At 37.8% G+C, this 23,419-nt stretch overlaps 1 protein-coding gene across 2 annotated transcripts in view; it reads left to right on the forward strand.

Annotated features, from left to right (window-relative positions):
- Nucleotides 1–21,871, forward strand: part of LOC117413376 (calcium/calmodulin-dependent protein kinase type II subunit alpha) — a 71,755-nt gene extending 49,884 nt beyond the window's left edge. The window contains exons 7-19 of one of the 2 annotated variants that reach the window (XM_058996722.1): nt 1,624–1,726; nt 6,297–6,380; nt 9,140–9,234; nt 9,500–9,622; nt 9,726–9,809; nt 10,264–10,306; nt 14,719–14,759; nt 15,795–15,827; nt 16,232–16,280; nt 19,579–19,654; nt 20,115–20,209; nt 20,492–20,720; nt 21,659–21,871. In XM_058996722.1, coding sequence (XP_058852705.1) covers nt 1,624–1,726; nt 6,297–6,380; nt 9,140–9,234; nt 9,500–9,622; nt 9,726–9,809; nt 10,264–10,306; nt 14,719–14,759; nt 15,795–15,827; nt 16,232–16,280; nt 19,579–19,654; nt 20,115–20,209; nt 20,492–20,720; nt 21,659–21,662 — 1,059 coding nt within the window. In that variant the 3' untranslated portion in view covers nt 21,663–21,871. The remainder of the gene's footprint in view (nt 1–1,623; nt 1,727–6,296; nt 6,381–9,139; nt 9,235–9,499; nt 9,623–9,725; nt 9,810–10,263; nt 10,307–14,718; nt 14,760–15,794; nt 15,828–16,231; nt 16,281–19,578; nt 19,655–20,114; nt 20,210–20,491; nt 20,721–21,658) is intronic. The other variant, XM_058996723.1, reaches the window with a different exon arrangement.
- Nucleotides 21,872–23,419: the final 1,548 nt, after the last annotated feature.

Consider the following 23,419-nt stretch of genomic DNA (forward strand, 5'->3'; position numbering starts at 1 on the left):
TAAACAACATTCTTTTCTGCAGCCAAGCCAATCACTTCTCTTCACCCGGTGAACCTAAGCAGCAAATGTTACCAAACTCCTGAATCCTGGAGGCAAGGACAGTGATGTGTGATGTAGTCAGTGCAGCTCTGTTATTTAATTGGTCTATAACTTTTCATGAGCAGTTTCTTAAAGTGATTTTGAATACACATTCACCATTTCAGTTCTAGGCCACAAATATGATTGCTAAGTGATCGGAGACACAAGTCACCCCAGTTGGAGTGTCTTATTTCTAATTCGACTTATCGTCAAAAATCACATAATACAAAATGCATTCATCTGCTAATAAAAAAAGACAATTTAACATAAGTGGTGGTGGCAGATGCAATCGTTCTGTGTGGCACATTGTGGGACACTTTCAGTTGCATGAGTGTAGATTTAATCAGGGGCCAGTAATCTTTTGTCTCAGCAACCACAGTTTGTATCGAATAACAATCTTCCATCCCAAAGATTTAGAAATAAAACTACAGGATAAAACTTTAGAGCACAAAAGCAAGCAGGAGGTTAATTACAGTATTGTGTGATCCCAATAAGACTCCTTCAGTCATACGAAATAATCAGTGAAATCTTTTTTTGTTAATAATCCTGTTCAATCTATTGTAAAGACTTAATTTAAGACTTGAAAAAGTTATTGCGGTTGAAAATTCTTCCGAGACACGTAATCAATGTCTTTTGATGAAAACAGGAGACAGGAGAAGTCCTCTGAAAAACCTTCCTTTGAAAAACATAACGGCATAGCTAATAGAGCTAAGGATTTATGAACTTGAATTGTCTTTGGATTATGAGGATAAAGGCTGCTGCACAGCCATTATTGGATATTGCATGTAATATGTTGCATAGCAACCAAAAGCTGTTATTGGAAAATAAATGATTTAGTAATAATTTACCATGCACATTAACCACTAAATGTGGACAATGCTTTGGTTTGGGGCCATAGTTAAGTTATGCTGACTTGCATGTTTATGGACAGTAATTGTTTATGGACAGTAATTGCTTTAACAATTTTTGCTATTGTACCAAAAAAAGCAGATTTTATCAAGGTTTATAAAACTGAATAAATATCCTATTGTGGTCTTAACTGTTTAACAAATATGCATTCCATTTTACCAGAGAAGAGTCTCATTTCCTACATGACTAAGTGTTATAAATTACTTTAGAGTCAACTGTGATTCTTAATTAAAGAAAGAAAACGAACATATCCACACTAGGGATTCAGTTTTTAATTCACAGTTTGATAAGTTCTACATTTTACTTGCAGAGGAAATTTTTACGAAGTGAAGGCGGCATAATCCCAGTTGGCTAAAAATAATTATTACACCTTAAACAGGAGCAGAAAACCATTGTCTGTTTTTCTTTCTTTTGTTTGTATATTAAATCATGAAGCCACTCTCAGCCAAAATATGATGCATAATAAGTTCATATGTAGGGTTGACCCTGTCTCTTATATGAGAGTGTCATCTCACTGTCCTCTTGCCCACTCAAAGATCTCTCTGCTATATGATCAGAGACAGGGTCAGCAGTACATATGAGATCCACAGTATGTATGTAATCAATCCCTTTTGCTGTACTCTTTTTCCTGCGAAGCCTGAAAACCTGCTGTTAGCGTCCAAGTCGAAGGGAGCGGCAGTGAAGCTGGCTGACTTTGGCCTGGCGATTGAAGTGGAAGGAGACCAGCAGGCTTGGTTTGGTAAGAACAGCAAACACCACTGCAAAGATCCACAATGCAAAGAAACGACAGAAACAATCACAGCCTTCCCTTTATAAATCACATGTGTTTAGACATGCCTCCCACTCAGTAAAACACAAACAGACTGACAACATGCACTCTTTAAGCTTTCACCCCCCCCCTTTTTTAATTTAAGGGATCGATATCAGTTGACTGTACACATCTCTGAATTCCTTGCAGCTGACATTGCTTTGCACATCGCAGGGGATGATCAGATATAATAATGCTTTATGAGTGTGAGGTTCTCTGTAGCTCTGTTACCAAGACTTGAGTTAGTGTGGATGTTTAAAAAACTCATATGTTGTACTAATCCTATAATATATAGTACAAAATCTGAATATATCTCACACTGACAATAACTAATGCTATATCCTTAATACCAGATTTGCTGTTGTACTGTATGTATGGTTCAGGAAAAGGACTACATTTATATTTGGTTGTGTTGGGTAATAACCATGATTAGTCTTCCCCATTGCCCTACCCACTGGTAAGGTTATATTCTCCCTGATGGGATGGGTGTACTCAATCTCTCTCTGGTTGCTCGAATAAGCCTGTTCATTCTTTCTTAAGTTTCTCTGTTACATACCGTATGGTATATCCCTTATCAATATTTATCACTATACATTTACAAGGTCACTTTGCAGTTTTCCCATGTTTTAACCATGGTTATACTAGGCATTGACCATGGTTTACCGTGGTTTGGCATGTCTTTAACTATGCTGTATTACACTTTGCTATGCTTTTACTATGGGGAACTTTTATAAGGGATCTGCTTGCTGGCTAATAAGGCAGTTATTCTACCTGCCTGGTTATAAAGCTGTGATTTGGGTGAGATAATTGTGTCCTTTTTATAAAGTTCAGTCTGAAAAGAATTGTGAAGCCGTCCTCCAAACACATTTACATTTGACATTTCAACCTTAAAGAAATGTGATTTAGAGATTGTGTTGTTCACTAAGTCATTAACAATAAGAAATGCTCTCAGTTCCATTATTACTGACTGTTATGTGTCATAAGCACATTACCTGCTGTGAATTCCCAGCATATATCTGTACTCCTTTTATGTTTTGCTCAGGTCAGTGTACTTGCATTATTTATGACTGGTGCCATAAAGCATGTGAGGTTACTGTAACTGATAACTTTTGACATCACGTGCCAGGTTGCAACCCATTATATTGACCTTTAACCCCAACAACTCAATCTACAATATAATTATTATTATTATTATTATTTATTTCTTAGCAGACGCCCTTATCCAGGGCGACTTACAATCGTAAGCAAAAACATTTCAAGTGTTACAATACAAGTAATACAATAAGAGCAAGAAATACAATAACTTTTGTTCAAGCAAAGTACAAGTTTGACAAACCACAATTCAATAATACAGCAGGTAATAGTGATAGTTACATCAGGATATGATTAAATAGTGATAGTTACATCAGGATGTGATTAAATACAAAGTACTACAGGTTAAAAACTTGGCAGATTACAGTATTCTGAAGTACAGGATTAAATGCAGTAAAATAGGGGCTGATAAGAGCAAAATAAAGCACATTTACATGAAGGGTGATAATTATAACTGCTGATGGCTCAACAACAAGACCTTCACATCTGCTTTGAGGTCTTTTAGCTGTTAAACTGACTGCAACAGCTGGTCCTGGCTTTTACTTCTGATTTAGCAGAACACAATGTATAAAGAATGAGATTATTAAACAAATATTTGCCATTCCTGACATGTGTTTGAAATTATTATTATTATTATTAATTATTATTATTATTAGTAGTCGTAGTAGTCGTAGTAGTGTAGTATGGCTCCTGAGTCCTCCATAGCTACACCATACCCAAGTTGTCAGAAACCATCTTGGGGCATATTACATTAAATAAATCAATACATAAATGTAGTCTGAAAGCAGCATTTGGCAATATAGAGTTACTTGTATGTATAAATCCCAGCTTAACCATGCTTGCTCTTGATATATTATTCTTGCTTATATTACATTCTGTAAATTGGATCTCTCATTAAAACTGGATGCCTCATACCAATGGCTAAAGAAATACTGACACAGGATTAACGGTCTTCAGTATCTTGTCATCCCTGTGATCAATAATGCTTCTATAATAGCACCCAAGCCTCTAAAGGTTGCTGTGCAGGGGTATAAGTCAGACACAATCTTTGGTTTAGCACTTTAGGAAATAAGCTACCGGAAACGATGTTTACTTTTTACTGGTACTTGTATTAAAGGGTGGGTAAATAGTATTAAAAAAAGTAATTTTAAAATGGCTGCCAAGATGGATATTTACAGTGCCTTGCGAAAGTATTCGGCCCCCTTGAACTTTGCGACCTTTTGCCACATTTCAGGCTTCAAACATAAAGATATGAAACTGTAATTTTTTGTGAAGAATCAACAACAAGTGGGACACAATCATGAAGTGGAACGAAATTTATTGGATATTTCAAACTTTTTTAACAAATAAAAAACTGAAAAATTGGGCGTGCAAAATTATTCAGCCCCTTTACTTTCAGTGCAGCAAACTCTCTCCAGAAGTTCAGTGAGGATCTCTGAATGATCCAATGTTGACCTAAATGACTAATGATGATAAATAGAATCCACCTGTGTGTAATCAAGTCTCCGTATAAATGCACCTGCACTGTGATAGTCTCAGAGGTCCGTTTAAAGCGCAGAGAGCATCATGAAGAACAAGGAACACACCAGGCAGGTCCGAGATACTGTTGTGGAGAAGTTTAAAGCCGGATTTGGATACAAAAAGATTTCCCAAGCTTTAAACATCCCAAGGAGCACTGTGCAAGCGATAATATTGAAATGGAAGGAGTATCAGACCACTGCAAATCTACCAAGACCTGGCCGTCCCTCTAAACTTTCAGCTCATACAAGGAGAAGACTGATCAGAGATGCAGCCAAGAGGCCCATGATCACTCTGGATGAACTGCAGAGATCTACAGCTGAGGTGGGAGACTCTGTCCATAGGACAACAATCAGTCGTATACTGCACAAATCTGGCCTTTATGGAAGAGTGGCAAGAAGAAAGCCATTTCTTAAAGATATCCATAAAAAGTGTCGTTTACAGTTTGCCACAAGCCACCTGGGAGACACACCAAACATGTGGAAGAAGGTGCTCTGGTCAGATGAAACCAAAATCGAACTTTTTGGCAACAATGCAAAACGTTATGTTTGGCGTAAAAGCAACACAGCTCATCACCCTGAACACACCATCCCCACTGTCAAACATGGTGGTGGCAGCATCATGGTTTGGGCCTGCTTTTCTTCAGCAGGGACAGGGAAGATGGTTAAAATTGATGGGAAGATGGATGGAGCCAAATACAGGACCATTCTGGAAGAAAACCTGATGGAGTCTGCAAAAGACCTGAGACTGGGACGGAGATTTGTCTTCCAACAAGACAATGATCCAAAACATAAAGCAAAATCTACAATGGAATGGTTCACAAATAAACATATCCAGGTGTTAGAATGGCCAAGTCAAAGTCCAGACCTGAATCCAATCGAGAATCTGTGGAAAGAACTGAAAACTGCTGTTCACAAATGCTCTCCATCCAACCTCACTGAGCTCGAGCTGTTTTGCAAGGAGGAATGGGCAAAAATTTCAGTCTCTCGATGTGCAAAACTGATAGAGACATACCCCAAGCGACTTACAGCTGTAATCGCAGCAAAAGGTGGCGCTACAAAGTATTAACTTAAGGGGGCTGAATAATTTTGCACGCCCAATTTTTCAGTTTTTTATTTGTTAAAAAAGTTTGAAATATCCAATAAATTTCGTTCCACTTCATGATTGTGTCCCACTTGTTGTTGATTCTTCACAAAAAATTACAGTTTCATATCTTTATGTTTGAAGCCTGAAATGTGGCAAAAGGTCGCAAAGTTCAAGGGGGCCGAATACTTTCGCAAGGCACTGTATCTATATTTCATAAATCCTTTCATGATATCTGCAATGATTCTGAATTCCTCCGGTACTCTAATATTATTATACATATTTTGTATCTATAAAACAACTCATATTTTAGATTCACTTGTGAAATGTGAAATCAAATAGAACACTTGCATTTAAAGATCAGTTACAGATAGCCTATATATACTGTATGTAGCAGACTACTGGTTCCTGTTTTCAATGATCTAATAATACCATGTTGCAATGACATTGTGTTAGAGATCGTAATTGTGTAGCGCTAAGCCAATAACTGGTTCTGGAAAAGGTTAAATACTACTGCCGAAACAGTGATGTGTGCTGTTTTATAATAATGCTTATCCATCGACCTAGCCCATGTTATATCAGCTATGGTGTCAGACATATGCTGTGCTACATAATCTTGATAACTACCGGCACAGTGTGATTTAGTCAATACCACATTTCCTTTGAAATGACAGCTCTGATAAAAGTACTATTGATCTGCAACAAATTGAGCTAATGATTTCCTGAGGTCTGTTTTTCGGGTTTGCAAGGAAATCAAATGACCGTTAGCGAGTCATTTCAAATGGCCCTTTGCTTCCTTTCACTGCAGGCTTTGCTGGAACCCCTGGCTACCTGTCTCCGGAGGTCCTGAGGAAAGACCCTTATGGAAAACCAGTTGATCTGTGGGCCTGTGGTAAGTATTGGCCCCTGTACTGGGCTCATGGTCCTGCTTCATGTTTCTCCCACTGTCCATGTAATAAAGGCACTGCCATATGGAGTACAGGGTGAATCATGCCATCAGAACCTTGTCAGTTCAAATTCCAGTTGCGCCAAGTTGCTGGACTTGACTGGGACACCACAGAGAGCATTACTGTACATTGGCCTTTGCACTCAAGTGGGTTATGGAAAGACCATTGTCTGGGATTGGTTTGAATCATTGCACCACAGTGACCCCTGCTGGTCAGGTGGCAGAGGAGGTCAGAACTGTCTCCTTCAGGGTTCAGTAACTTGGCACCATCCTTTGCTTAGGTTTGCTGGGTGAAAGAGGTGATTCCCTTGATAGTCTGCTCCTGGACTGGGTTACAGTATTGAGGTGAGATTCAAACTGGCCATGAAGCAATGCTGAATTCATTCTGCTGTTTTTGAACATTACCCCAGCGATGGAATCACTGCAGGCAAATAGAAGCACCTATCACTTATAGGTATTGGCCGCAATGGTATACGCACTTTTAAGTCATGAAATAAACCATCTGAGATGTTTGGTACACGTTTTGTTTTTCTTTTACAAAAATGGTGCAAATTGTATTTTGGCGTTACAAGCGTGATCAATCTGGTTAAACATGGATAGCAATAACAATTTAAGTGCCAATTTGATTGCTAATTTATTACAGTGAAAACACATGTACATATATTAATATGTTTTTCTCTGAGTTAATTGGTAATTCCCTCCTTGGTTAAAAAAAATCATGAATTCTGCTTGCCTTGAAAATGTGCATTCATTCTCTTTTCACAAATCCAAGATCACGAAGTTTGTTTATAACATCTACTGTGTTGTACTGTAAATTATATTTTTTGCTAAACCAGGTACAAAAAAGTTTAAATGAAAATACAGGTTTCCAGGAATTAGTACAATTGTTGTGTCATCTTCAGATTTGATATGCGTGTGGGAGGGAGTGTGGGGGTGTGTGTGTGGGTGGAGAGATCATGGTTAACAGTTTCTTGACATGGAATTCATTTTAATTTATGACACATCCTACAGAAACTTTTTTTTCTTTTCTCCATATAGATAGACATAAGTTATCCTTATTTGAGCTCTGGGGAAATATGGGCCAGATGCGTATAACGTATATGAACATTGATGTAGCTTTCAATATCAGTACAGGATGACAGCGAATACAATAGATGGCTGTGTGCAGTCAATTTAACATGTTTAAATAGCAAAAACTCCATCAATGGATATTTTTTATGTGTGTGGAACATAAAATAGATTCATAAGTTTACAGATCCAGATAATTATACTGCAGCTATGTATCTTACTGCAGTAGCTAAACAATTACCTTATTAGTGTGTGGAATTATATAACTTATTGTTATAGAATTATAATGCTAGTTTTAGGGGTTATTTACTGCACTGTTCACCCTATTTTGGACACCAGTTTCCAGGACTGTATTAGCTCAGGCCTCTTTAATTTGTGGACGTTCTTCCTTGGTCATGCCTCCACAGTAAATGTTACAGCATTACTATACCTTTCTAGAATTTGAAACTTCTCATTTAAAAAATAAATAAATAAACAGGACCTTGTGGGTTCAAATTCCAGCTGCACCAATATAATACACATACATAAATAATTACTGTAAGACTGAGACACAATATGAAGGAACATGGCTTGCTGTAAATAAAATAAAGACATATTTGTGTAATCATCATAATCAAATTCCTTTATTTTCTGCTGATTTACCCGCAGGGGTCACAAATCTCATTTAAATCATGGAGAGAATAGTTTATAATGCCCTTACTGTGGTGTACCAACACATTGAGGAGAGAGGATTTCCTTCTATGATTAAAACTTCTTAAAAGAAAAGTGCTACTCTTAATATAACAGAACAGTTTCTTTTCCTGTCCAAACCAGATCTCTGACAGAACATAAGCACAGCCCCTTGGCTGGGACATGCACAGAGCCCTATATGGTATTGTGCTCAAAGAGCTATTCTCAAATCTGACAGCACGTGTTAAAGAAAAAGCACAGGTGAACGCTTGGGGAAGTATGCACTGATAGACCTTGCTAAGGGTTTCCAGGGCACAGGGGATCGTACAGCTTCTCTGAACTCCCAGATACAATATCAGCAGGTTGAAATAAGAGTTATATTTATCAGGCCAATGTTTTATTGCCTAAAGATAGTAGGGCACCACATCACAATCATTGGCAGTTTGTATGAACAAGGGTTGGAATACGTGTGGAATTCACCATGAATTGAGTGTCACTTTGCGAATCACTAGGAAATACACACCAAACGGGCCCTATTCACAAGCTTTAACTCTGGAGTCATTTCAATCATTTTGATAATATAAGTACATTTTGATATTAAAGAATCTCTTTTAGACTATCATTGTCTTCTATAAAAATTGTCTTGAACAGTTGCCCACTTGTAAAATGTACTTAATCAAAACAGAATTAATAGTGTCCTTAATGACTAGTGAGTTTTATTTTGTGGGCCAGTATTTCACATGTAATTAGATTTGAATTGTTGCCTTGTTATAGTCAGTTGGCAAGTTCAATATATATATATATATATATATATATATATATATATATATATATATATATATATATATATATATATATATATTTTAGCTCAAAGAGCCAGCTGTATATACTGTATATATTGAACTGAGTGCTAGGTTTTTCACTACACTCGAATTGCACCTTTATCGGTCCCTGTCATACTTTTTAAGGTGTTATTTTATATATCCTCCTGGTTGGATATCCACCGTTTTGGGATGAGGACCAGCACAGACTCTATCAGCAGATCAAGGCTGGAGCTTATGATGTGAGTGATAATTATGTAGATTACAAAACAGCAACTTCATGAAAAGACAACCAATTACCAGATCATTAATTAATAACGACACGCATGATTATAGTGATGGCAGGATTAAATACATAACTACAATTGAAACTTTTCCATACCAGAGTGTACATTTATTAACTAATTTCTCAAAAATGATGCTCAAAACTAATTCGACTTTAATGTGAGACAAAACTTAAATGCAAGTGCCATCTCTTGTATAGTCAACTCTACTTCTTCTCTTCAGTTCCCTTCTCCAGAGTGGGACACCGTTACCCCTGAAGCAAAGGACCTCATCAACAAGATGCTAACCATTAACCCTGCAAAGCGTATTACTGCTGCAGAGTCTCTCAAACACCCCTGGATTTCGGTATGTTTGGGGTGTAACTTGAGATGATTCCCATTAGTTTATAGATCATGTCTCTGAGATGAGTTTACCCAGCATTTACATGTCTGTTTTTCCATCTCTGCAGCATCGCTCCACGGTGGCGTCCTGCATGCACAGACAGGAGACGGTGGAATGCTTGAAGAAGTTCAATGCGAGGAGGAAGCTCAAGGTACAGTGGCAGTGACCCTTCCTTCTTTCTTTCGATCCCTCATTTCATCATTTTTAAGAGTTTGCATTACAGCAGCAATTGCAATTCTTACTTTGATCTAGTCTTACTGTACTTCACGAAAAATTCATCAGACAGTAGAAGTCCTATGTGCTGATTCACAGAGGACTCCTGGTGACTGACACTGAATCCTGTTTCCACATGTTTTATTGCTCATTGAAAATTGGAGCAAATTCAGAAAGCAAACAAAAATGTACTGAACAATTTAGGCTTTTTGCTATAGTATGCTGCATTTCTGCATATCAGATACAATCCTCAGTCTGAATATAAAAGGCTGCTATCTTACCTATTTGTTGAACAGTTATGATTAAAACTGTTATTTAATCAGCAATCCATGTACCAAAAGGTTTACAATTCCTCTCTTGTTTTATTTCACCATTTTCATCTTTTAATTTAGGGAGCTATCCTCACTACAATGTTGGCGACAAGAAACTTTTCAGGTAAGTTCTTCTACACACACAGTACTGTAGATCCATTATTATTATTATTATTATTATTATTATTATTATTATTATTATTATTATTATTATTTATTTATTTCTTAGCAGACACCCTTATCCAGGGCGACTTACAGTCATAAACAAAAATCAAGAATCACAGTACAAGTATTAATACAATTAAGAGCAAGATAAAATACAATGACTTTGGTTCTAGCAAGTACAAGTATGACAAAAGCAGATAACAGTGTCAGTGATAGTTACATCAGGATATAATTAAATACAAAATACTACAGATTAAATAACACTTGACAGATTACAGTAATCTAAAGTACAAGAATAAATGCAGTAAAATAGGGAGCAGATAAGAGCAAGTAAAGCACATTTAAGGAAGAGTGATAGTGTCCAGAGGAAAAAGAGGAGTTCTACAGGTGCTGTCTGAAGAGGTGAGTCTTGAGGAGGAGCCGGAAGGTGGTCAGGGACTGGGCAGTCCTGACATCTGTAGGAAGGTCATTCCACCACTGCGGGGCGAGGGTGGAGAAGGAGCGGGCTCTGGAGGCAGGGGAGCGTAGAGGAGGTACAGCCAGTCTTCTAGTGCAGGAGGAGCGGAGAGGTCGAGTGGGGGTGTAAGGAGAGATGAGGATCTGGAGGTAGCTGGGTGCAGTCTGGTCAAGGCATCTGTAGGCGAGTACAAGAGTCTTGAACTGGATGCGAGCGGTGATCGGGAGCCAGTGGAGTGAGCGGAGCAGTGGAGTTGCGTGGGAGAAGCGAGGCAAAGAGAACACCAGGCGAGCAGCGGAGTTCTGGATGAGCTGGAGCGGACGGGTGGCGGACGCAGGGAGGCCAGCCAGGAGGGAGTTGCAGTAGTCTAGTCAGGAGAGTACCAGGGCCTGGACCAGGAGCTAGGTGGCGTAGTTGGTGAGAAAGGTTTGGATTAATCGTATGTTGCTCAGGAAGAATCGGCAAGTGACTCAGAGATTCTTAGCTGAGGAAGAGGGAGAGAGTGTGGTAGATTCCAGAGCAATGGAGATAGAGAGATCAGAGGAGGTCATTACTTTTTGATCCAAGACACATGGTCATTACTTTTTGATCCAAGACACATGCTTTCATTGCTGAAGGAATGGAATTAAGTTTGTTCCTGGGGAGCTTCATGAGCGGACACTGCTGCTTCAAAGCAGAGATTCATAGGCAGTGGCTTTGAGTCAGAGGATTTCATAACAACACAAATTAGCATATTTCACATCCTCGAGGCAACTCCAGTTTGGCAAATTAAAAAGAGAGACAGCCTGATTGTAATAAACATGGGGGCCTGAACCACTTTCTCACAGAAGTGGAGGTGGAAGAGTAACAATGATTTTTTTGGAGTGGTAATTTTTTGGCTGGTGTCCCTGACCTTCAATTAGACGTGTTAACGAAGCAAAATTACATAACACACAGATATAGTATACAATATATAATATAATTCATGTTTTGTTTACCATCTGTGCAATAATGGTTCTTCAACAGAATTTAAAAGCGGTCCATAACAAAAGTGCTGGTGAAAAGGCCTGTCAATGCAGCCCACTTATATTGGTGCCATCTGGATCATTTCTTTTCTCTGACTTATATAGCAGGCTTTTTGGAATTCCGAATTTACCCTTTTGTAACATTGTATTGTACACAGTAAGATTTTTTTTAATTAATAATGATCTACTATTGCATTTTAATAACATTTATAGTATATTTTTTGTGCTCCCTTTGCTTGGAGCTGTCCTTTTGAACAATTCACTTTTATAAATTAACACTAGCAATTGTTGACCAATAACTAACAGTCTGATTACAAGAATGACAGGCTAAACGAAACACTCACCCTTTAATTAAACAGTTACACAACCTTGTCCATGCGTTGGACTATTACTAAAGAGCCATGACCTGTTAAAAAATAGTTGGCTGCCCCTTCATTATTGCAGGAGATGAATCCCTGCACTCCTGCTCAAGGTTTTGACTGGTGACACTGAGCTACATGTCTGCATACTGACAGCACTTCTAATTGGAGGGACTCTTTAGTTTAATCCTGTTATGACAGCTATCTGAGCAGCTTTCTCAGAGAATGGAAAGAACAGAATTGCACAGCTGAATCTCACCACAGCACGGAGAGAGATACAAGTATAATAAAGGGCTACAGAAACTAAATTGTATTGGAAATAAATTTAAAAAATCTGCTGTTAGGATTGGCCGGTTTGTAGCAACCCATACGAAGGTTTATTCCAGTAATTAAGGAGTTTACAATGTTTTCATAATGTAGACACCATGTTAGGATTTTACAATGATATACCACGATAAATCTTTTTATAAAGAAAGGTGACTGTCACATGGATGGCTTGGTGGTGACGTCAGACCAGGAGATAGACAGACACAGTACTGCGGGATGAAGCGCTGATGCACGTATTTATTATATTAAATAAAAGATTTAAACAAAACAAAAACACTTAACAAACCACAAGGCATGTTGGCCAAAACAAACAGACAATACGAAACACAGAATCCAAAAACAGTATTGTGCGGGTCCAAATCCAGCACGAGTAGCAATTGTTTCCATTTCTTTTCACTCACGTCTCTCTCTCTCTCTCTCTCTCTCGTTCTTACTCCCTGAACACCCAACCTAGACTGATGGTTCCTGCCTCTTTTATGCAGCTGTGCTTGCGCTCAACTGCTTGTTAATCATTCAGTCAGACTCAGACACTTTCTGCACGTGAAGTGATTAGGCAGGGAAGGCAATTAACCCTTCCCTGCCTACCTAAAACAACAGTGCCCAAATGCATACATTTAAATAATAACAATACAACACAAATACAACAATAAACAAAATATGCACCGGGCAGGGTGTCCCCGCCACAGTGACATACTGTAAACTTTATCCCAATTTGAAATAATATTGTTGCTCTTGGAGGATAAAAATTAAAGTACATAATCTTTTCAACATTGTCTACTGTCCTACCTTGGATATACTATAAGAGCCTGATAACTAAGACTGTATAATAAAAACATTGCTGTGAGGGCCTCATGCTGTGGGCATGCATCAGAGCTTTATTAGACTTTTTAAATATGAATTAAGAACAAAATATATGTTTCTGTGCTGTGGTCATTTTCTCAAGTATACAGCATTGTTGCAAATGACTGATTGTGTGCTTGCCATCTTTAGAAAGATGTTTTTAATGTTCAGAGCACACTCAAGAATATATCACTGCACGTGGAAGAGTGTTAAAGAAGCTCAGGAAGAACTTAATGACTATACATGGTGTGTTAATAGACTTGGTGGTCCATTATAGCCTGGTATCTAATATAGCAGGAGCATGAGATTCTGTGCTGTACATAATGTGGAACAATGGATTTCTAGTCACAATATATTTAGCACAAATGTGATTATACAGTTATACCTGCTTGTGGCTCTGTTGTATTGGTCTATTTAGAATAGAGGTTTTGTTCTAAGCCAATGGTGGCTCTTCTAAGTTAGGCACAAGCATGCTGTAAACAAGAAGTGGCATCTGAGCTATCATGGGTAAGTAATGTCAACACAAATAACCCACCTTTAATACCTCTGCCACAATTGTGTTCCAGTGAACCAGAAAAGCACACCGAGGGATTTAGAACCAGCTTATTGTTCTATTTATACCCCCTCTAACAGACTAATGGGGCAAATGTGAGTGGCCCTTGCTTATCATTAGCTCCTTGAATTACGCAGTGGCCTGGATTCAGGGGATGCCCCACCATCAGGCATGATAAGCCTCTGGACTGAAACCAAGCCCCTGAGACTGAGGGTCACCTGCCTATCATGCTGTCAATAGGGCTGCTGCCAGAACGAGGACCATATGACCCGATAGAGGTTGGTCTAAAATTCTCTGATAAAAATAAAACAAGCAAACCAGAACCATAAGGAATCAACGAGGATACAGCGGTTAGCTGAACGGGGCAGTGTAGTATAGCACAATTAACCAGTTATAGAGTAACCATTGGAATATTCCATACTGATGCATTTATTTAGTCCCCTGTCAGGCTGTTCTTGGGTCTCTGGTTTTACTTTCTTCTTTGGTCTCTTTTCAGCTTCTGAAGGCTGAAGCAGGAGGTCTCTTGTGTGTCTTGTCGGACAAGCAATTTTGAATTTCTTAAACAAATACTACAAATGGAAAACTAACATTGGAAATACGCATATTTTTCAGAACAATTACGTGGTTCGACATGTGGACCCAGTGTCGGCAGTTTCTTTAATAATAATTTGACTACAAAAGGCTGCAGCATTTCAGACTTCTCTGGATTTCTTTGGATTTCTGTCAATTCAATGCTGAGTTACTTTGGCTCCATAACAATGCCGTTTGCTTTCCTGTTTTGGGGGTTTATTCCCTTCCTGGTCTCACTGATTATCCTTATTTTCTGTTCAGGGAATAAGAGTGGAGCTAACAAGAAGAACGATGGGGTGAAGGTAGGGAGGAACAGTGCCTTTATTAACGCTTACAGAATGTGTGTGATGGTGCGCATTTACTGTGCAAGTGGCTACATATCTCATACTCAGGGCTCAAATCAATAAACATACAAACAATCCACATATCATTTTTTTATTTGACATTTAAGATTGAAGCAAGAAATTATTTTCAGTGTCAGAATTTGAAAAAATATAACTGCAGAAACAAGTTTATTTAGTTTTATCTAAAGCAAATTTTAGCTGCTTGAATTTGAGGCTTTGCTGAAATTGTGGAACAATGTAAATTCACACAGTACTGAAAAGGCAACCAAGTATCCAGTACGTACTAAAACAATCAATACAAATATAAAATGCAAGACCTATTTTACAGAGTGGTATGGATTTAGTTTTCATGATTCTGTAATCCACAAAGTCCTTAACATTGAGGTATGTATAGGACCATTCCTGCACAGTAAATACAGTTAAAGTGTATAGTCATTTCCCTGTGTGTTTCTGTAATATCACATTTCTCAATTTCAGTGGAACCTTGAGTCCTCAATCGTGAAAAGCTGGCCTGGTTGTACTGAGAGGTCTAAAGCTCAACCTGCAATGTGAAAACCAATAGCCACATTGGATATTTAGCACTACTCGCATGACTTTGGCATGTTAAATCTCAAGCACTTTAATTTTAGTGCTGGGATATCCCCTGCAACTCAAAAACAAACTATAGCTTTCAAGCAGCCCCAGTAATACTGACAGCCAAACCGTAAACTCTGAGCATAAAGGAATCTATTCAGGGAATCGCTGGGAATTCCCGCAGAACAGGTTGTGACAAGACAAGCAAAACATGTCACAGCAGCACGTTCTCTGATTAAAAGGAATTCCTCTTTGGGCAGGGCACCAGTTTCTTTGTTTTTTTGCTCAAATGTGAGCCACACACACACACACACCAGAAACACAATGGAGCTCTCTGGCTCTGCTGTCTCCCATTACCTCCTCTCCGTCTCCATTACCTTCTACCTGTTCCTGTCTAACTTATTCTCGTTTCTCTTCCAGAAAAGGAAGTCCAGTTCCAGCGTCCAGCTCATGGTGAGTGTGCTATTCCCTCTTGACAGCGTGTGGTGGCTTGCACCACAGAGGAGTGAGGATTTTCTTCTAAGTCACAACTATTGCAAAATGCAATATAATTCAAATGGAGCTGGACTTTCTTTTTTATAACATTCCATTTTAATGTAATGTTTGTTCATTTATACCACATTTATAAATTCACACTAAGGCACTTTTTTCCCACTCAAAACCAACGAAAAAAAAGGGGCTGTGTTCCGTTTGTTTTTGAGGTGCAATTTTTTGGTGTTTTTTTTATTTCCTTTGGGGAAAAAAATGCACTCACAAAGGATGTGTGAGTTCAGCTCTCGGGTTTGCTGTGGCGTAATTAACATGTTTGTTTAAGGAGAACAAAGTAGAGACTAATTGTGCTCATATCTTCTTTCCAGGAATCCTCTGAAAGCACTAACACCACCATTGAGGATGAGGATACCAGAGGTAGTGAACCGTTTCATAGACTGTTAAGCAACAGTATTTTCAAAATATTTATTTTCATTATGTTTCTATTTTTAACCAAGACAGTCCATCAGTTTGAGACACGGGACAAACAACTGACTGCAGTATTTTTTATCATTAGCGCTGTTTGCAATTCATTTACAAATTGCATGATTACAATCCTGGATCTGCTTGCAGACTGTGGAACCGGTCTAGTAACAGTTTCTCAGGCGATCCACAGCAGACCACTTTAGAGGTGCCTCAGATCCTTATACAATACACTACAATACAATACAATGTGTTTTTTATATTGCGCCTTTCATAGATTGGAGATAGATAGAGAGAAAGTAAGAGAACACCGGGATAGCCGAAGCTTGGGTGCTATATTTTGTTTGTTTTCCGGCACACTGTCATCAGCAGCATGTAGACTGCCTACTGAGAGTGGCATGGCAGAAAACCAATGGCCAAAGTAAACAAAACACTAAACAAAACACACTAACAAGTATCACACTGGTGCGAACCAGCATGAATAGCAATTGTTATTGACTTTTACTGCTCTCTCTCTCTCTCTCTCTCTCTCTCTCTCTCTCGCTCTCTCTCTCTCTCTTCAGGCTGGGCAACACACATTCACTGAACTATCTCCAACACACTCTCCAAACAAGCAGTCCTTTGTTTTTATACCATGTCATGTGGCTGTGCAAGGTTGGCCATCTGGATTCCAGCTTCCTTTACCAAGATGGCTGCCAGCCAGCAAACTCTCACACACACACGTGCACACCCACACACCCGTGCCCCCATGTGCAGAGCCTCTACTCTGTTACATATCCTCCCCCTTGTGTTTACACACATGGCATTCCCACCACTGCCAAAAATGTGTGAAAGGTGCCTTTCTAAGGGTTGTGGGAATTCACTGGGTGTGATAATGTTAAATAACTGTCTCTGTGTCCTTGCCCAGTGAATTCACACAACCCTTAGAAAGGATGATCCTTTCACTACCTTTATCCAGACCTACTTTTCGTAGTGTTGACTGTGTTGTTGGAGTAACTGTAAACTGTAGATAAAGTATTACCTCAAGCTTCACCTCAAGCCTGAGATTTGCCCATGTTCCAAACGGGAGAATTTGCTGTGGAAAATCAATGCTTCCATCTGGCTTGTAAATGCACATTAACATGAAATGTGCTTGATATGAGTACAGACTCAAAATGATAGGAAGGGCTCTCTATTTCTCATAAGCACTGACTTTTCACATCCATACACACCCACACACCTACATACATTTACCATCTTTAATTTAAAAGGGCCCTTAATGCATTTACTGTTAACAACAAGCTCAACTGGTTGATTAATATATGGACTAATTAAACATACTTGCCAACATTTGGAAACTGTTTCGCGGGACACTCGTCCCCTGGGAGGGGGGAGGTGTTAAACGCTTCATACACATGGGAGGGGTCATATGCAAAAAACACTCTATCATATAATAGACGTATCCCCTCAACTCAACACCACACGACCAGCATGACAGTAAACACAATGAAGCGATCTTACCTTTGTATACCGGTAAGTTAGTGATCAGCAGATGTGTCAGCCGCACAAATTATTATTATTATTATTATTTATTTCTTAGCAGACGCCCTTATCCAGGGTGACTTACAATTGTTACAAGATATCACATTATTTTTACATACAATTACATTATTTTTTACACATTATTTTTACATACAATTACCCATTTATACAGTTGGGTTTTTACTGGAGTAAAGTAAAGTACCTTGCTCAAGGGTACAGCAGCAGTGTCCCCACCTGGGATTGAAACCATGACCCTCCGGTTAAGAATCCAGAGTCCTAACCACTACTCCACACTGCTGCCCCTAAGAGCATGTGGTTTTCACTAACTCTACTGTGCAGAATAATTTTTTTTCTATGTGTAAATATCGGGACTCTTCCTATGCATCGGGGACGCGGGACATTTGCTAGGAAATCGGGACTGTCCCGATCATATAGGGACTGTTGGCATGTATGGGTTAAAGTGTGCTGTGACAGTCTGATACAATAGAGCTATTGGGTTATTTTTGTGTGATGTCCTCAACAAACAAAACTGTGAAATGTTACAGGCAGGAAGAAGTTCTGGTATGTGTGTCAACACAGAAAAGCCATTAACACTTTTATAACAGGAGTAAAAAAAGAAGTGAATTGTTTTTTTTACTTTGAATTAATCCGGTATCAAATGCAGCGCCACAATCCCCAGGACACATTTCTTCTCAGTTCATGTCTTGTGGGTTTGGTTTGTTTGCATGGTGCCTCTTTGTGTTGCTATGGCCAAAACGGTGAGTTTTTCTTTTTTTTTGTCTGCTCTCAAAGATTATTTTTTTGCTCTCAGTCAGGTTTCCAAAGCGGCTTGTTCCTTGGAGTTCCGGTGTACATTTAGCTACATAAACATAACACACAATGGTGATAAATTTTGAAACACTAAAAGAAACTAAATTAATTCAGTGACAAACAGTTCCATTTTTTCAGCTGAATGTCTTCAGTTGAAAAAGGCTTCTAGTCAAAACATTTAATGTATTTGGTTTATTTTAGTATTTTTAAAAATGCATATATTTTTCATTATGCAGAAAATCAGGCCTGAAGTGCCTAAAGTAGAGGGGGAGAGGAGGGGTACATTGTAAATGTACTCCTCATTGGTCTGGAACCAACTCCCCAGTAATGTTGTTGAAGCTGACACCCTGGGATCCTTCAAGAAGCTGCTTGATGAGATTCTGGGATCAATAAGCTACTAACAACCAAACGAGCAAGATGGTCCGAATGGCCTCCTCTCGTTTGTAAACTTTCTTATGTTCTTAAATAGGTTTATATATATTCTGTATGTTAACCTACTGTTAACAGCACATATATGGTCATATGTTAGCACGTAGTTGTAGACATTTAATAAATAAGTGCCCTTGAATGTCCACATATTGTGTATCTTACACACACACACACCAGTAATATATGCACTGTTCTATCTTAATAGATTTATATCATAATCTTTTCTGATTAAGAGTCCACCAACAATCTCTCAATCCTCATTTACCTGAGTGTGAACAACAGCTGTTATCAGATAACATTTGTAGATTTTTCATTCATAAAGAGTATTTTAGTTATTTTAAACTGGGAAACAAATGTGTAATTTTTCTGATTACAAACTCCTTTCAGGGTGCAATAAACATCAGTACTTGGAAATTGCATGCAGTTGGTTTTTACAATATCTAGTAGCAGACCTAACTCCCTGTACACAAATAACCCTATTCTGCAATTGCAGGGAGGAAGCAGGAGATTATTAAAGTGACAGAGCAGTTGATTGAAGCTATCAGCAATGGGGATTTTGAGTGTTACACGTAAGTTGTTTTATTTTATACAGACACGAAACATTGACTTCTTATTATAACAAAACTGACTTTGCTGTTCTGTATTCATGCTTTTTGTCCTGAACTGACTATTGTGAATCCCTGTTTGGACTCCCTGGTAAAAACGTTCTCACCACTGCAGTTTATTCACATATAGCAGATCCCAATAGCATAATGCCCCTCTGAAACGGCTGCACTTCCTGTAAAGCAGAGAACTGCTCTTGACATGCCTCTGGATTTGGGGTCTGTGTAAAATTGTGTTCTCTATCCAGTACATCAAGTTCATACCACTATTTTTCTCCAGGGAAAGTGCGATATGTCCAGATTTTGAACTATTTGGTGGGATCCCTATAATAAAAACACTATTAATTGTACGAGGGGATCAGTATAGCGACTTCTCACCCTTCACTCATTTTGATGTTAATCATTTGTCACTTGCTTTATTCTTCAGGAAGATGTGCGACCCGAGTGTCACCGCTTTTGAACCCGAAGCTCTAGGAAACCTGGTGGAGGGACTTGACTTCCATCGATTTTATTTTGAAAACTGTAGGCAACTGAGTTTTTATAACTGGTTAAATCCTGGGAATTTAAGCTATAGTAAATATTGATGTGAGCGCAGTAGGCTACCCTTGCAAAATGTATCAAACTAAGATCTGATTGTTTTAAGCAAACTTAAGTTGATGAATTATTCTGTTTTATAACCATATTTTTTTCACATGATTAACATGTATATTCAAAATTAAATTCCTTAACAATAATTCCAGTAACTTGCATATTTTGAATGTCGAAGCCTTGTCGAAATGTAGCTCAAATGTCTTCTTTTTTCAGTGTGGTCTAAGAACAGTAAGCCGGTCCACACCACAATCCTGAACCCCCACATCCACCTGATTGGTGAGGAAGCTGCCTGCATTGCTTATATCCGCATCACCCAGTACATTGACAGCAGCGGTCTGCCGCGTACCGCACAGTCAGAGGAGACGCGCATCTGGCATCGCCGTGACGGCAAGTGGCAGATCGTTCACTTCCACCGTTCCGGCACTTCTTCGGCAATTGCTAAGTAAGGACCCATGCAGCAAACCCATCCAGTTTAAGATGCACTAAAGTATAATTTGCGCTTGAACTACTTAGTGTTTTGAAGAGTGAAACATGACAAAAACAGAGGATTTCTTATTCTATCCACTCTGCTGAAAGATCAGCTTGAATTAAACCATGTCATTGGCATTCACTTCATTCACAATCACGTTTTCAAAGCATGATAATCGCATATCATTAGGCTGTGTAAATAGGGTATGAGATAACTTTCAATGTATTCTTTGTTTCTGACTAGTTGCAAATACTGATGTCTCAGTGGGCCAGAAATAGCAAAGAAATGAGATCTCAACCCTGCTTGGCTGAGATAAAACTATGTGTACCGAGCTTGTATTTTATTATTCCTATTCTTTACATTCAATATTTCCACCCCACAGAGCCAGAAACCAGCGTCTGCAGCTAGACAGCAACAAAGAAAAACAAAACCTGTTGCACAATTCATCAATGGGCTTCATTATATTAACCTGAATCCATTTAAAATAAATAGTTCCATATGTCATATTTGGCTTCTATATATATATATCACAGCCTCTTTCATGCATGTTTATAAATATGTGCATGCCAGGAGAGTAAAGTGGGAATGAAACCTTACATCTTACTTTTCTTAGGAACTAACTTTTTGATTTAATATCACAGTGCACTTTGAAACTACTGCAGAACTATTTTGCATTTTGCATATTCGTTACAAATATATTTACAAATAAAGCAGTAATGGGAAACAAACCTATTCAACAGTAATAATAATTCGTTGGCATATCCAGTTTCTAAATGAATCTGTCTTATAATCAATAACGCTGTTTCACAATTACAGCCATTGGCCAGTTGCATGTTAAGAAATTGCACTCTTTGTGTCTCTATAGTGTATGGGAAAGCCTGTTAGCGATTACCTATCCCCTTTTCTTTCAGTTGAACTATCGGATTTAGGAAATGAGCTGCAAGACTCTCCTTAAAGTCTCCAATCAGCTTTCCATCCAGGAGCTGTCAGAGGTCGGATCACCAGGGGAACTGAAGTCCGTCGCATTTCATATCTTACTTGAAACCTGTTTACACTTCCACTAAGTCAATATGAATGGTATTATAAAACACTATCATTTATATATATGTATATATATATATATATATATATATATATATATATATATATATATATATATATATATATATATATACATATACATACTTCATATCTATTAAAACAGAAATTGTAGAAGCATGATAAACTGATTCATATTGAAAATGTTTTATTATTTTATACATTTATTAATAATTAGAACTTTTTGTTTTTGTAAGCAGTATTCCTGATTTAATTTTTTTTTTTTTTTTTAAGATTATTCCTGGTCCTGTGTGTTGTTAAACTGAAGTAAAAACAGCTTGATAAAATTAAGTATAGTGTTGGAATCATATTACATTTTTATAGTTATACTGGTTTAATAAATGCTGATTTAACTATATAAGAACAGCACTCCCTATCCCCCTAAAAGCTAATTTGAAAGCCTGATGCTTAAGAAATGAACTCTGTAGTAATACTGAAGAAGACACTTCTCAAAGAGATTACTAGACTTGCAGTGGATGCATTATCTTTAGCCTGTATCTATTTAAGCACAAGCACTAGAATAACTATGTGATTATAAATAGAACAATATCTGTGTAGTGTGTAAGCGTTTAAAGACTTGGCCTTTTAGTATCAGCATACTCTGTCTTGGTAGTAAGGTTTTTGCTTTCATGTAACACCCTGGGATAGAATCTTTTTTTTACCCACAATTATCATTAGCACCAAAAAAACTGGCCATTTTTGAGCCAAATTGAGCCATTTTATTTTGTTGCTTGCAATAGTATTATTATAATCAATTTGAAAACTGTATTAGTGTGTGCTAATGGTGATTGGGAGCTTTGAGAATCTCGCCCCTGAAGAAAGATGACCCTTTTAAGAGAGATTGAAATACTATTGCCAGCACAGAGAAGTATTACAGTTCAGAAACACCCCACATGCAATTCCAATTCAAATTTTAATACTACAGTATGAATGAAAAGCAGATATTAATTATCTTAACAGAAAAATGTGTAATTTTCAAGTTAATTATTCTTCATACTTTTTAGACAGCTGCAGTTTTTACACTTATCCACACAAGTAAACACTAATCACCACAAACATGTAAAACATGTAAATTGGTAGATGAGATTTTCTTTAAGTGGTTCATTTAGCTTCGTCTTCAATGATTACTTGATTTGTTTAAAATTATATTTACACAGAACTAGTTTTGCACTAAAATGTGTTCTGTAGGTTAAATGCTGATTATTATTATGATTATTATTATTATTATTATTATTATTATTATTATTATTATTATTATTATTATTATTATTTATTTGGCAGACACCTTTATCCAGGGCTGATTGGCAATAGTTTATGTAAATGAACTAATTCAAGTAATTACTATATATTATGTGTAGAAACACAAATAGTGAGTCAGTTCTGATGTTGTCCATTTAGAATTCTGTTTTAATAAGGTCTTGCTTAATTTAATATTTTCAACTGATTTGATTTAATGATAGTATATAATGTGTCAAAGTATAAATGCACATTTTATAGCATGCTTCTGGTTTAATGGCTTGGCTCTAGTATAAATCCAGGCTTTAAGAAGTTAAATGTCTAACTCGCTTTTCTAC

Source organism: Acipenser ruthenus, chromosome 23 (assembly GCF_902713425.1).
Source record: "Acipenser ruthenus chromosome 23, fAciRut3.2 maternal haplotype, whole genome shotgun sequence".
NCBI lineage: Eukaryota > Metazoa > Chordata > Actinopteri > Acipenseriformes > Acipenseridae > Acipenser > Acipenser ruthenus.